This window comes from Girardinichthys multiradiatus, chromosome 21 (genome assembly GCF_021462225.1).
Source record: "Girardinichthys multiradiatus isolate DD_20200921_A chromosome 21, DD_fGirMul_XY1, whole genome shotgun sequence".
NCBI lineage: Eukaryota > Metazoa > Chordata > Actinopteri > Cyprinodontiformes > Goodeidae > Girardinichthys > Girardinichthys multiradiatus.
In genome coordinates, this window is record NC_061813.1 from 19923885 (window position 1) to 19938363 (window position 14479).

General features: G+C 38.3%; 1 protein-coding gene and 1 long non-coding RNA gene across 2 annotated transcripts in view; one reads left to right on the top strand and one right to left on the bottom strand.

The window, feature by feature from the left end:
* The window catches only part of LOC124858513 (polycystic kidney disease 1 like 1), a 28149-nt gene extending 19546 nt beyond the window's left edge, over positions 1 to 8603 (top strand). Inside the window, exons 37-52 of the mRNA XM_047350582.1 lie at positions 43 to 127; positions 239 to 421; positions 722 to 840; positions 913 to 1023; positions 1106 to 1211; positions 1369 to 1431; positions 1612 to 1691; positions 1801 to 2035; positions 2131 to 2235; positions 2502 to 2639; positions 2741 to 2875; positions 2960 to 3175; positions 3317 to 3478; positions 7048 to 7209; positions 8005 to 8108; positions 8194 to 8603. Of these exons, the coding sequence (XP_047206538.1) occupies positions 43 to 127; positions 239 to 421; positions 722 to 840; positions 913 to 1023; positions 1106 to 1211; positions 1369 to 1431; positions 1612 to 1691; positions 1801 to 2035; positions 2131 to 2235; positions 2502 to 2639; positions 2741 to 2875; positions 2960 to 3175; positions 3317 to 3478; positions 7048 to 7209; positions 8005 to 8108; positions 8194 to 8425 (2236 nt within the window). The 3' untranslated portion in view covers positions 8426 to 8603. The remainder of the gene's footprint in view (positions 1 to 42; positions 128 to 238; positions 422 to 721; positions 841 to 912; positions 1024 to 1105; positions 1212 to 1368; positions 1432 to 1611; positions 1692 to 1800; positions 2036 to 2130; positions 2236 to 2501; positions 2640 to 2740; positions 2876 to 2959; positions 3176 to 3316; positions 3479 to 7047; positions 7210 to 8004; positions 8109 to 8193) is intronic.
* Positions 8604 to 11450: 2847 nt separating this feature from the next.
* LOC124858016 lies at positions 11451 to 12865 on the bottom strand. Its single transcript, XR_007035733.1, has 2 exons — positions 12644 to 12865; positions 11451 to 12069 (listed from the first exon to the last, which is right to left on the bottom strand). It is a non-coding gene; the product is annotated as an uncharacterized LOC124858016 (long non-coding RNA).
* Between the last annotated feature and the right edge of the window lie 1614 nt (positions 12866 to 14479).

Consider the following 14479-nt stretch of genomic DNA (forward strand, 5'->3'; position numbering starts at 1 on the left):
TCAATAATATTCTATCAATACGTGTCTGTGTGTTTCTGTCAGATTCAGCAGCAGCAAGGTTCTGCTTTGGACACATTCGCTTTGTGTTTCTCTTATGGGTTGTATGTTCATCATTCAACCAGCTCTGGTAATAATAGCAATGAGAACTCTTAGAAAAATAAATGCATTTCAGCCAAGCTTAGAAACATTTTTTTTTTCCTCCATCAATAATACCATTTTATTCATTGTTTTTCTCCAGATATCAGCCGTGGCAATGATTGTCTCCTTTTGGTACAAGAAAGCAGCACACTTCCATTGTTTTTTCAGCGTAAGGAAGTCGCAAATAGAAACAAACCTGTGGAACAAGACTGATGCTGTTGGACCAGGAGAACAATTAACAACATCTGCTCTCTGTGAGGAGACCTCTTCATCTGTGGAAAAGGTGGAAAATGAGACTCGGTGCTGCTATATCTGAACTTTTGTTTAATTTAACCCTATAGAAAAAGTTTTTGAAATGCTAGGACAATAGATTTGGATGCAGGTGGATTAACTGATCACTCTTAGTTGCAGACATGTTGATTTTAGGCTTGTTTGTTGCTCTTTGATGGATTGGTTTCCTGTTATACTCTAACATTCCTCTGCCGGCTTAGACGTCAGTCCTCTGCAACCCCGACGTGGGTGAATGTATTATCAGTGGTATTTTCTGCTCAGATGCTAATGTTCAGTTTCCTTGTTTTGCCAGCTGCTCTGGGCTCGGCAGAGGGCTCGGTGCCTGCGTCTCACACACCCGCCGACTCCAGCAGAACTGAGGAAAACTCGTGGAAAGAGAAGGAGAGAGGCTCTAATCCATGAAACACTCAGGTTTGTCTTTGTGTTCTTAAGGACATTTGAAGAGGTTTGCAACAAGAGCTCATTCTTTACTTTGTCATGCAGGGATTTGTTTTTCTGTGCTATCATGCTTCTCCTGATGGTGTGTATAATCTCTGGCAGCTCAGTGAAAGAACATCAGAATCTCAACAAAGCCATAATGACACACTTTATGAGGTAACAAACGTACATATCATACATGCAATCCAGATTTAACTGATAAACATAGAATAAAAATATTTATTTTACCTTGTGGCAGGAGCAATTCTTATTTCACCTCCATAAAATCCCATGAGGACTGGTGGAAGTGGACACGGTCGAGTCTGCTGGATTTATTGTACCAGAATTCATCAGCAAAAACCGAGGTGAGCTAAAACAAAAATCCAGTAATTTATCCAAACTTCTGATATGAATTAGCATTTTATCTATAAAATATACATAAAGGGTCAATTGTTTTTGGCTTATAACAAAGAAATAATAATAATAAAGTGTTTTGTATGTTACAATAAATCATTTTTTCAGCAACCACACATTGTAATTGGAGAGCCTGTCATAGAGAAGAAAGATATTTCCAACATATTTCAGGTAAGTTAGAAATATTGCATAATTTTTGTGGTAAAATATTTGGTACAGTTTTAGGTAAACAATTTGTTTTTTAAATCCATATCTTATTGAATGTGTCTTAAATGTATTTTCAGATGAGTGCTTTATTCAAAAGCCAACCATCCATTCACTACACTCATCCTTGTATTTAATATATCCCAGAATGCTATGCTGACAAATCCATGGACATGTGATCACCCCTGTTCAGAGAAAGCTGCTACAGTCCGTTTTGGCCACACAAAGTGAGACCTACGCAGACACAAACATGGTTCACTCAAGCCAATAACTGCTGATGCTGATTCTGTGATGTTGGTTTTATTGTTTTAAGAAGTCAGCTTGACTCTTCTGCAGGTCTGAAGCTGCATCAAAACTGAAGACCTTGCATTCAAGCAGCTGGATCAGCAGACAGACGGTGGCCCTGAAGGTTCAGTTCACCTTGTACAGCCCTGCGCCTCACTTGTTTAGCAGTGTGAGCCTGATCACTGAGCAGAGGCCTGATGGTGCACTGCTGCACTCTGTCAAAGTCCAGTCAGTGAAGTTGTTACACACTCCTGCTCTGTGGGACCATGTCACTATGGTCTGCAAGGTAAAGGCTTCATTTTAACCCGGCAGTAAAAACACCTGAGGAAACTGGAACTATACAGACCAAAGTATGTAATGTGTTTTCTTCTTTACCACCAGCTGCTCTTCCTTCTCTTCTCGCTACTACAACCCTGCAATCAAGTGTTCACTGTTGCACAGCAAGGGCTGATGGGATACTGGACGAGACCCTGCATGTGGCTGGATGTGAGTCATCCAAATCCTCCTTCATATCAACACACATCTTGGACAAACAGGGAGACATGCACACACTTAAGGACTCACCTACTCAGACTCAGACACACACCAATGAATGCAGGACCACACTGACCTTTTTGAAAAGTCAGCCTGTTACCGTTAAACCGTAAAGTGAAAAAATATGTCTGAAAACTTTAATAAAGTTAGAAACATACCTGATTACAATTTAAAGGACATAAAATGCTTCACTTCTTTGCTGTGTCTCTCTTCTGCAGGTCAGTCTGCTGACAGTGACTCTAGTCTGTTATGCCTGTTTTATCTATCACTCCACCATGATCATGGAAGTTGTGAGTTTGCTGCAGACACAACACAGAGGACATGTTGACGTTAGCACAGTGGCCAACTGGGAACAGGTGAGAGACTGGAACAACGAATTTTTATAGCACTATAAAAACATGGCACGTGTGTATTTAGGTAGATCATATTGTAAATAAGATGCGTTCTGTCTCTGCAGAAAATTCGGACACTCTGGGGCGTCATCTTCTTCCTCCTTACCATGAAATGTGTGACTGTGCTTAAAGTGAGCAGAACCTTAAGTTCCTCAGCTGCAGTCCTTTCACAGACACTCTCCAGCCTCTTATGGCCTGTGGTAAACACATTATACAGTAATAATATTTTAGAAACTCTACTATAGAAACGTTTGAGAAACAACTAATGCACTTTTACCTGGAAGGTTTCAGGTCTGATCCTTCTGCTGGCATTGTCCTGTTCGAGTAATCTGCTGCATACAGAGAGCTCCTGGGCTTTCAGCTCTGTTCCCCGCTCCCTGCAGACTCTGCTCTGTCATTACCGTGGGCCCCGGGTCACCAAGAGCGCCCTCCACTCAGGGCAGGGTTTCTCTCACTGGGCCGTTCTGTGTCTGACAACTACTGCTGTGTGGATGACAGTGGTACAATTTAATTTCCAATTTAATTTCTGTTTTATTAACCACCCACATGTAATTAGTTAACAGACTGATTAAAATTTGTGTTTAAAAGAGGATTTTAGATATTTAACTAACTGTGCCCTGACAGCCACGTGTTTCTTACAGATAACTGGAGCGATATCCTTGTTGGTGAAAACTGCTAAAATATCTCAGAGCAGGAACTTTAATTTTACCACAGGAGAACTGTTATGCTACCTAAGAATGAAGGTTTCTGAATTTACTGGACGGCAAAGACAAGCAAGGACGGATGACAATGATAAAAGAAGGGTAAGGAAAAATATTAAGCTGGAAAATACATAGGAAAATTAAATAAAGCATGTGAAAACTACACATTATAATGTATTTATTTGTGTCAGAGTTAGACATAATGATAAACTCAGAGAAGGTATGCAATGAAGACACAAGCGAGTCAAAGTTATCTTTGGCTGGCCAGGGAGAGAGAGTCCATTCTCTCAGAGGAGCTGCCCTGTGTCACAGCCTTTTATTAAAGAAAGGAAAAAATGCTCATCTTACAGCATCGTGGGTGTGGCTACACACAGTTTCACAAATACAGGTCCTACTGAATAAAACTGGTTCTGTCCGTATACTGATACAGCACACGTCCACATCTGGCATCCAAGGCAATGAAGCATGGCTGGGGTGCGAATAAACTGCTTTCCAGGACTCCTCCACACACACACACAAGTTCCTGCTCAGTTTGCATAGCAACCACCCAAATGCAAGTCTAAGACAAGATGACAATTCTGTTAATACTTCATAAAAGTACTTCGAAAACAAATGTGAAAAGTATTCAAACCGCTTCTATCAAAGTTCACCAAACTAAATAAATTAAAATGTATTTTAATGGTAAATCATAAGGATAAAGAATCTTTTTAAACTAAGCAATGATAATTAATGTATAAATCTTCCAACAATTTGTTACAGATTCTGTGGCACCAGAGGCTTTTATTCATAAGTAGCTTTACAGGAAATCGGGCAGAGAGTCTTGGATCGGCTGTGTCTTCCATATATGAGCCACACGGTGCCCAGTTTCACCATAATATAAATCTGTTCAATTCAGTTTATTCATACAAGGCTTATTCACAAAAAATGTCACCACAAGACACTGTACATTAAAAAAAATCAGTCTATATACAAAAATATTTATACAGTTCAGGATATAGACGGAGTCAAAGTCAGTTAAAGCCATTCCAGTTCAATTCTTGTTATAAAACAACGCAATATAGCTCAGTTCATTATTCCTGTTGGTAAAATGTTTTCTAACCAGGGAAACCCAGTGGATGGCATCGAGTCACTGACTTGGCAGAAATCATTCATACTGAGCATGCATGTAGCAACAGTGGAAAGGGAAACTCCCTTTTAACAGGGAGAAACCTCCAGCAGAACCAGGCTCCCTTGGCAGAGTGTTTCAGAAGACAGAGCAGAAACACAAAACCCACAGATACTCTGGCGCAGCAGCACTTTACATGTTATAGAAAACGTAAATGGTTTAGCATGACAGTACATATCTGCTTTTGTGCTAAAATCCCCTATAGCTTGTACTAATATTTGCTCATGCCATGTTAGGACTCTTTAATTAGCTGGAACCTCTCCAGCCTTGTAGATAGGAGTAAAAGCTTGCTGGTTGTACTGGTTCTGAGATTTTAGATTTGGGGCTGCAGGGAGTCAGTGGGAATCAGCATGATGATGTAAGATAGACATCCAGTAACTCAGATTGCAACTAGAGCAGAGATTTAGGATGATTACTAGCAGGGGCGTTTTTAGGATCTCAAAACATTGGGGGCTTCAGCCCAAATCCAAAATACTTAGATTTCAATAAGACAATTTCTAGGTAATTTAAAATTAAAATAATATAGGACATATTGTACCAGTTCTCTGTCTTGGCTGGTTTTAGACTGAATGTAAATTATTGTGAATCAAACAAAAAAGGTTTGCAATAATTTTACTTTTAATTTTTGTTAGAAGCTGAATAAGGGACAAGGAGAAACAGAGTTTAGGCCTGATGAAAAACCATTTTGCTGAAGCAAATAATGACACCTTTTGAGGTTTTTAGAAAAGAACTTAATCTGAATCTTTGCTGATAAACTTTTTCTTAAACTCAGAGATGTTTACTATGGGTCAGATAAATGTGCTTCTTTTGTCATCTACATAAATAACCTTTTTTAAATGTCACATTCTCATCAAAGTGTTCCACTCCTGAGGCTCCATTGTCTTTATTCTTATATTTCAAAAAAGGAAAGTGGTATAAAGTTGATTTTCCTAAATCTTAGTAAATGGTAAAATCCTAAAACACATTTATTTTATTATGCCAAGAGCTTTTGAAACATTTTATTAAAATTCTTCCTTCTATTATGAACCTGTTCTCTTTTATCGCCATCTTTTCAGCCCTTCATTCCACTTCTGAAGAAATTTGGCCTGCCAAAAAAGTATAAATGAAACCTGTTTCAACCCTGTCTTTTCTTCTGCACTGAGCATGTGAGACATTAGTGCAGTTCTTACTATTAAACACTTTGAGAGGAAAGGATGTTAAGTTGTGGTGTTTAAAATAGAGCCTCGTCCTGGACCTTATCAGTACTAATATTACAGTTATTAATAACTGTATACATATGGTATGTATGTCTTACCTTTAGTAAAACTGTGTCCTTGTTTAATTAGTTTAGTTTATATAATATTACATGTGTAATTCAGAAAAATAAAAGTTAATAAATGGTCACTAATCAATGGTCCACCTGTGATTAATTGCTATGATTTATTTCTTAATTATCCTGCATCTTTAAACCCACAGCTGCATGTTTAGAATCAGCACAGAAGATATGAAAGAAAACAGGGAGGCTTACTTTTTCTACTACGTCTTACTGGCACCAGGAGATATTTTCCTGGTTTACTGAGCAACACTTGGTTCTGTCTACATGTAGAACTAGACTATAAGACTGGCTGCAGCAATGACATGTAATGTGTTGATCTGAAGGACTTTCAATGTGTTCAGCTACGTTAGGATTAAATGTTTTTATTTTTACTGAAGTAAAGGACCAAATATTTTCACATTATGATGCAAATCCCGCTAGAAGCTCACAGAGAAGGTTGCTACTGTTTTCTATCACAGATCATTTAACTTCACCTGTAGCTCACGTGAAAGTTCCTCATCATGACCCTGAAGATGCTTATTAGAGTGAACCTCCACCTCATGTGTTGCTGGGTGAATCAGTGATTAGCTGTAACTTACAATTAGCCCATTCTGAGTCAGCATTCAGGTTTTACCGCTATCTTCGTCTGGGTTATACCACTCGGTGTCCACCTGTTCCTGAACACACACACCCACCAGTCTCCCCTCTCTGGTTGGCTCCACGGTTCCTCTGAAATGATCCCTGTTTGAGGCGCTTAGTGTAACTTTTCAGGGTAATGAAGGAGGCAGGTCGACCTGGAGTAAACTCCTGTTCTGGACGTCTCCAGAATGGAGTCCGTCTCTGGCTGTGCTCGTAGTTACACATTCATGGTGCTGCGAGTGCGCAAATAACCATTTTTTTCTTCTCCTTTTAACTCATTGTCAGGTTAGGCGGAGCGGGACGTGATTATATGGAACACAATTGAAAAAATCTGATTGTTTTTCAATAAAAATGTAAAGTCCAATACCATTTTGTGGCTGCATCTTTTTGATACTTCTAAATTTATTTTATCAAGAAGTCCGGGGCTATTTAGGAAACATCCGGGGCTTCCGCCCCGGAAGCCCAGGTCTAACTACGCGCCTGATTACTAGATCAAGAAACATTTTACATTTACCATAAAATCCATCCTGCAACACTTGTTACATTCAGTAAAAGCTGATTTTTTGTTTTCAGACCAATGTTCTTGAAGAGTTGGAGATTTCGGTAGATGAACTGTTGTTCAGACTCAACGTCCTTTCCAGCAGCATGCACCACACTCTGAGAGCCCACTGCCACAGAGAGGAGGCCAGTCCCTTCATCTCAGCCTTGCCACAGTCCCCCAACATGGACACACAGGTGAGGCTGACATCATATCAGAAATACAACCACGTGGATGAAGTTCAGTCATGGAAATACAATTCACATGGCTTCACTGACAAATTTAAGTACATCATTATGTGAAAAACATTTAAGACGGTTGACATTCTGCCAGCTGTTGACCAAGGTCTGACCACCAAGAGCTCCATTTCTAACTCTGCTGGCTTCGGTTAGCATGTTAAGGGTTGAAGTTCAAAGCAGGATTAGAAAACCACTGAACAAGACTGACTTAGTTGGAGAAAGTTTCTTCTGTTAAAGTTGTTTGGCAATAACACACAATCTTAATGTCAACTGTCAAGCATGGTGGTGGAGGAATAATGATTGGAGCTTGTTTTGAAGCCACAAGTTGTGGCCACACTGTTCAAGAGTCAATTTTGAAGTTATACATTCACCAGCTGAAGCTTGGCCCACACTAAGCCATCCACAGGATGATAATCCCAAACACAGCAGTAAATCTAAAACTGAATGGCTGAAAAAGGCAATAATCAACATGTTGCAAAGCCCAAGTCCAAGTCCTGAAATCAGCTTCATTAAAATGCTAATGTTAGAAATTAAGGGAGATGTGCAGAATTGAATGCTGGGAGAAAATCAAAATCAAAGAACGGAAGAAAAGTGCTGAAGAAGAGCAATCAAAGACAAAGATAAAAACATCAAATTAAACCGTGGGATGCATTTTATCTCACGACTACTGTTTATGCTCATGTTGTTGCCTTGGAGAGCAAAACATTGTTTTAAAATAGCCAACCAATTATAAGCAATGTATGTGTATGTTAGGAACGTCTGAGTTCACGGATAATGGTGAAAAATCCTAAAACAGGGAATAAATCAACCCATGAGCCACACGAAGGAGCAACCCCACCTGCATCTCACCTGCTCAGGTAACAGAATTTGACTTGCAGCATTATTCTAAAGCAGATATCAAAATAAACATAAGAAATTAATCTTCATTTCTGTTACCACCAGGTCCCAGGTTGAAATCCAAAACGTTTTAAATGGAAAAAATGAGATGTTGGACATTAAAACCTGGTTGCCCACCTCAGAGTCAACATCTCTTGAAAGGCTTTGGGCAGAAGATATTTGTGAGAATCAACCTGAGTTGCAGACTAGATCAAATGACAGGCACTGGTTTACTAAAACTCATTCTAAGGTGGTGGAGGTTCTGGTCCATAAAGAGCCAGGAACAGGCGAACCATAATCCATTCTTCTTGTTTGGAAGCAACTCTGGGAAAGGAATGTCCCAAAGTGTGCATCGATATCCAGTTCTTTCTGTAGAGATTGAGCACCGACTGGATGTTTTTACAGTACTGTATTTTTTTTCATGATGCCATGATTTGATGCTTTTATCCTGTAAAATGATTATGTTTAATTAAAAATCCCAGCCTGGTGTCTTTCTGTATGGAGTTTGCATGTTCTCCCTGTGCATTTATGGGTTCTCTCTGGGTACTCTGGCTTCCTCCCACAGTCCAAAAGCATGACTGTTATGTTAATCGTTCTCTCTAAGGTTGTCCTTAGGTGTGAGTGTTTGTGTGCATCGTTGGCGGTCCTGTGTTTCTCTGTGTATGCACTGTGAAGGACTGGGAACCTGTCCAGGTTGTACCCCGCTCTTACCCAATGACTGAGATAGATTTAAAATATAATTTAAAATTTTAACATAGGTCAGCTTTTATGCACCTACAGAGCTTTAAAGGGCCAGGCTCCTGATTATCTGTCAGCTTTTAACCAAACATACTGCTGCTCTACCTCATACAAGGCTGGAAACTGTGGCAGACAGGGCAGGTCTGTCGGTGGCTCCATATCTCTGGATCGTTTTGTCATTTGATTACATCAAATCAATGCAATCACTTATCAATACAATTCATTGCATCTCATGCATGAACTACTCCTAGTGGTTAAACCTAAGATTGTGTTCATAAAGAGAAAAAGTAATTTTTTTTATTTAGTTAATTTAGTTTAGTTAATATTTATTGAAATACTAAACACAGAAAATCTAAATGTTTGCGACAGATTCAAACACAATAAGGATATCTCATATTAATGTCTGTTTGCTGCTGATAAACTAAACTACAAAAATCAAGCAAAAACAAACCACCGCTTCTAAGATTTGGCCGGTCCTGGTCACATGGTTGGGTCCGGTTTCTTGCTTGGAAACCTTATTTTTTCAAAGGTTTGGATCTCCTACTCAGAAGATTTTCTCATGTCAAGTGGACCCATGTGGGGGCCAGCCAATCACAAGCGGATTTAGAGGTAATATGAGAGTTATGCATCATCATCATCATCACAGCCAATGAGCTAAAGAAAGTCTGAAGTAACCCAATCAGAGTTCTGCTTCTGTGATGCCACAGAGTTTCACAGGCAGGAGATCTTTCCCAAAGATGTCCTCCTTGTGGTTTTCTTTATGGTTCTTTCTTTGGTTAACCTTCATGCTTTCTTGTTTTATCTCATATAAGAGCATGATGCAGCTGCAGCTGGCTTTTGTATAAACAGAATAATGATGCAACAGAATGAATAAAAGGAAAACACTCATCATTATGATGGCCTAAAGTAAGGATTGGACAGATGCTTTATTTAGTTTATTTAAGTACAGTTTCTTTTGCCTAAATTTGCCTAAATAGTTAAATCCAGCTTAAAGTGAGCACAAGAACAGTCTTTTGGGGAAGGAAAGTCAAAGTTCAAAGGTTGGTTCATGCTACAAATGATTAGAGGACTTGTATTTATCTGTAGGTGATTTTTACCTTGATTCGGATATGATTTCACTGCCAACACAACATGCATCCTGTTTTCAACTCACCCATGTTCTTCCTCTTGAGATCATCCCTCACTTCTGCTGATGCTCAGTTTGTTCTCCAAATCTACAAATACATCTGGTGTTTCCCACCAGAAAGTTAATAACAGAGCACATTCAGTTTATATTAGTTCATTTGAATACTGGATGCTCCTGTCTTGCTTGCATTTATTTGTTTTCACACTTCCACTCGGCATTTGCTGGGTATTTTTTTCTAAAAATGGACAGTTTGTTTCTCTAATAATAAAAACAACTTCAAACCTTCATGCCCTTGCTGAGATGCTTAAGACAAGACCAGCCAAGACCAAGAGATTCAAACCAGCTCCAAACTGCAGATCTCCCCACTACTAAATCTAGATTATAATCCAGACACAGAGGGCAGAATTCATAAAGAGGTGCAGTCGCCGCCAGCAGATATTTTCCTACCACTGTTTAATTTTTGCATAGGATTCATAAAGCATATTGCAGTAAATACGAGCCAACGCAAAAATCATAGATTAAAGTTAAACTATAATCTATGAAATATAATATGCTAAATTATAAGAATATCAGAATAAAGAAGAAACACGTATCCCTGATGACATCCTGTTGATTTCACATGATAATAAAAAATATGTCTGGTTTTGGTTATGAGGTGCTGTCTGGCTGTGCACTCGCTTGTCACTAAACACCACCGTCTGCTGGATTGTTCCACAATAAAGGCTATGATTCTGTATTTAAAAACTAACAATATGATTTCTAACTGAATTTAGATTTGCATAAATATCAGCCACATCCTACTGGAAGATCACTGGAGCATCAGTTCTACCTTTTCTGTGCTGTTTGTTGTTAAGCCAGGAGAGCAGCAGGTCACTTTGTTTTTCTCCTTCGTCAAAGTCAGCAGCAGCTTTCAACAGAGGGTATTTTTTTATGAGCAATCTACATAATGCATATAACGCTGGCCATTAAGAATATGAAGCTATTTGTTTTGGTTGTAATGTATGTACATATGTATTATGGTTGTACTTTCCCCCAAATGCATGCATGACACTTTAGTTAAATGTGAGCAGACTGCATTAGTGCAGTTCACTGAAGCTGTTTTAGGAAGAGATCTGACTTTGTGTCTTGTTTCAGAATGTGAAGGATATGTTAACCTGGGTTTACACATTTAGCACCAGCAAATGGTTTTGTGCATCTGTCCCTCAGTTTTGAACCTTACACTCTTAAAACTGATCAGTTAAATTTTAACACATGGGTCAAATGAGGTTATCACATGTCTCGATTTCAACACAACTAATGCATCGGGATTTTTTTTTTTACAAAAATCTGCTTGATTTGTCAAGTCAACACAGAGATTTTTTTTTTCTATTTACTTTTTTGACATAGGTATGTAAAATGTGTTTCCATAGATAAGGTAAGTAAAATTGGAATTTTCATTTTTGGAAATAATAGAATAAAAAACAGGCAGAGATATTTATTGAAATGAATTAAATGTTACATGTAACAATAAAAAAACGCAAGCTCAGACATGTAGCTCAACTGTTTTGATGTCTTTCCATAACTTACATCAACTTAAAAAAAACAAAAAACAAACTTACTCGTTTTCCATTTTCAAACTTTTCAAGCAAAACATCCAAATAATCCAAAATTTTGCAACAGAGAAGGAAACTGAACCAAAGAAGGCACTGGATCTAGACTTAGAGAAGGATTGAGTCCAAACAATTGGCCAGATCCAACAAACTTTATTTAGTAATATTTAAAACTAATGGTTAATTACACAAACAAAAATAGTATCTACTGAATTATGAAAATTAACGTTTAGATTTATTTAAACTAATGTGTGCCTAAAAAAATAGCAATTCACAACATGTACAAATACAAGTTGTACTGGAGAGACTGTAAGGTGCTAGTCTAGGTTTAATCATCAAGTTCATACTAGGGTGCCGGCCAGAGCACTTCTTAAGGCTATTCAGAGTACGGGTCAGAAAAGGGCTGGAGACTTATCCAATAATTTCTTCTTCTCTTTATTTCCACGAAACATATGAGGAGAGGATATTTGTATGTGTATGTGTGGTTTCCTATAAAACAACAAACACAACTTAGGTTATAATAATAACATATCCAGAAATTAGCTTAACCAATTACTGTCAACAGACTGGTATAAACAGCATAAAACAAATAAAGTTGGTAAATTAAAGATTACAATATCCCTCCTCCTCATTACATCATAAACAGAGCATTAAACTATACATAGACAGATATCTCAAATGTGTCAAGCCACTGTCAATGTTAATGTTGCACTTCCTGTAACGGAAACGGCATGGCGCTCTTATTGTGAAACGCCATGCAAGCTACTTCCGGTTAGTGTTAACAGTAGCTTTGAACAACGGCCGATAAAAGGTCAGCTTAAACTAATTACGACACATATTTGTGCAGGGATAACACTCTGGGAGCTGTACTGAAACCAGACAATGAACATAAAAGTGTTAGTCAACATGAACATAATATATTTACACCCAAGCTGCAGGCGCCGATGTGCTAGTGGCTAATCAGCAGGCGCAGGTACCTGAGCCATATAGGGTAAGGAAGCTCCGTACCTTCATTTGCAGCTGTTAACAAATTATATTTAATTCAATCCGTAATTATACTCACTTGTCATTCACGCACACGTTACGCTAACTAGTATTAGGGTCTCCCACAACTGTAGCCTCACATTAGATTTCTTACACGAAGTTAAACAGTGACGTCACTAACCCTGCGACCAACCCCCTGAGCTAGCTCACCCTGAAACGAAAGCCCCTATTCTGATTACCAGTTAACTAGAAGCACTTTAGCAATAACTGAGTACTATAACTGGTGACTTTGGGGCCTTTTCTACACAAGTACAAAGTACAAATTCAGCATTTAAACCAGGTTTTTGTAAATAATCTATACCTTTCTAGCAGATGAAAACAGATGTTTAATCCATTTCAGTACCAGGTTATTTGGAAAACTTACCTATAAAATCTTGCTAGTTTTTTGTAAAGCAAGCACTGATATTTCATTGAAGGCCAGAAGAAAGTAAATTCTATAGGCAAGTTTGTTTCGGAGTTCTATCAGATGTTTGTTTTTAATTGTAAAATTTGGTTATAATTAAGGAGTGATCTTATATTTTATTATTCAACCCTCAGGAAACCCTTATAGTCATAGTACAACTGGATTTCCTTATCAGTATTTCAATGTGCTGCTGTTTATCTTGCCATAAATGCTCTGCAGAAAGACCTGTTACACGAAGATAGGCAGCATCCACCAGCACGTAGCTGGCTTATTGAATGGGTCAGGCTAAGACTAAATGTTGTCCAGTACTTAAAATGTACCTGCTAAAAGAACATCTTCCAGGATCAGATTTATTTAAATAATTAATTCTATTTTATTTATTATACAAAGTCTTGAGTCATTCATTTATTCACTGCAAGGAGTCAGACATTGAACAGTTTTGAATTGGATCTTCAGGCATTTTGTTACCAACTCGGTTTGGTCCCTCTTGTTTAGCTGAATCTAACACCAGTAAAGCAGCCTTTTGCACATCTGTTTTAGAATATCTGCGAGTTATAGGCAGGGCCTGGAGGCTAACATGCATAAAGTATCAACAGAAAAATACTTTGACATTCTGGACTCATACTGAGCTTTATGACCTAATTTTACAGTTAGCAGCAGATGAAATCAATACATTTTTCGCAACTACATTGCTGAAATCGATCCATATGAAACTTGAATTTGACTTAACAAAAACGACTTTCTATGAAAATGTGTGCAAGGTTAAAAATGAATCAAATTAAACGCAGAAATCCAGTGAAGGTAGAATAATTTCTTTGATCATCATATCCTTTGTGGGGTGACACGTAGACCACATCCCCGTGTTCCAGCTGAAATATCACTCCATTCGACATGTTTACATTGTAGCTGCTACTTTTGTCATTAGTAGTCATGATTAACTTGCTGTTATGATACAAATGAATACCCATCCAGTTAACATTGTTGGCCTCAAACATGGTGAATCTGAAATAGTATGATCCTCTGACTGGAGCTGTGAATGTACCTAGGAAAATAAATAAGACTCATCTATGTTTGTGCTAAGATTTTTAGCTCTTTTATGTCTGTGCAGCCAATTTTACATCGTTTTGCCTTTTATAACGATGCCAGAATTTAAGGAATTCCCTGCATTCCTGCCAGAACCACCACTGCCTGAGTAAAACATGTGAAAACCTGTATCGGGGATGTAGCCTTGGCCAAAGTTACTGAATACTTTACTGAACTTCGGCATGGTCTCAGTATTAAAGGGTCCAATGCGTCCTGCGTTTGTGAGGCCAAGAGCATTGCAGTTCCTTTAGACTTTAATTTTTCATTTTAAAAGGAATCAAAACTTGCACAATAGGTTAGGCAAGTAGATAAGATCGGTGGATAAGATCGGTTTCACATGTATGTATCAGCCGATCACCGTTTTACCAA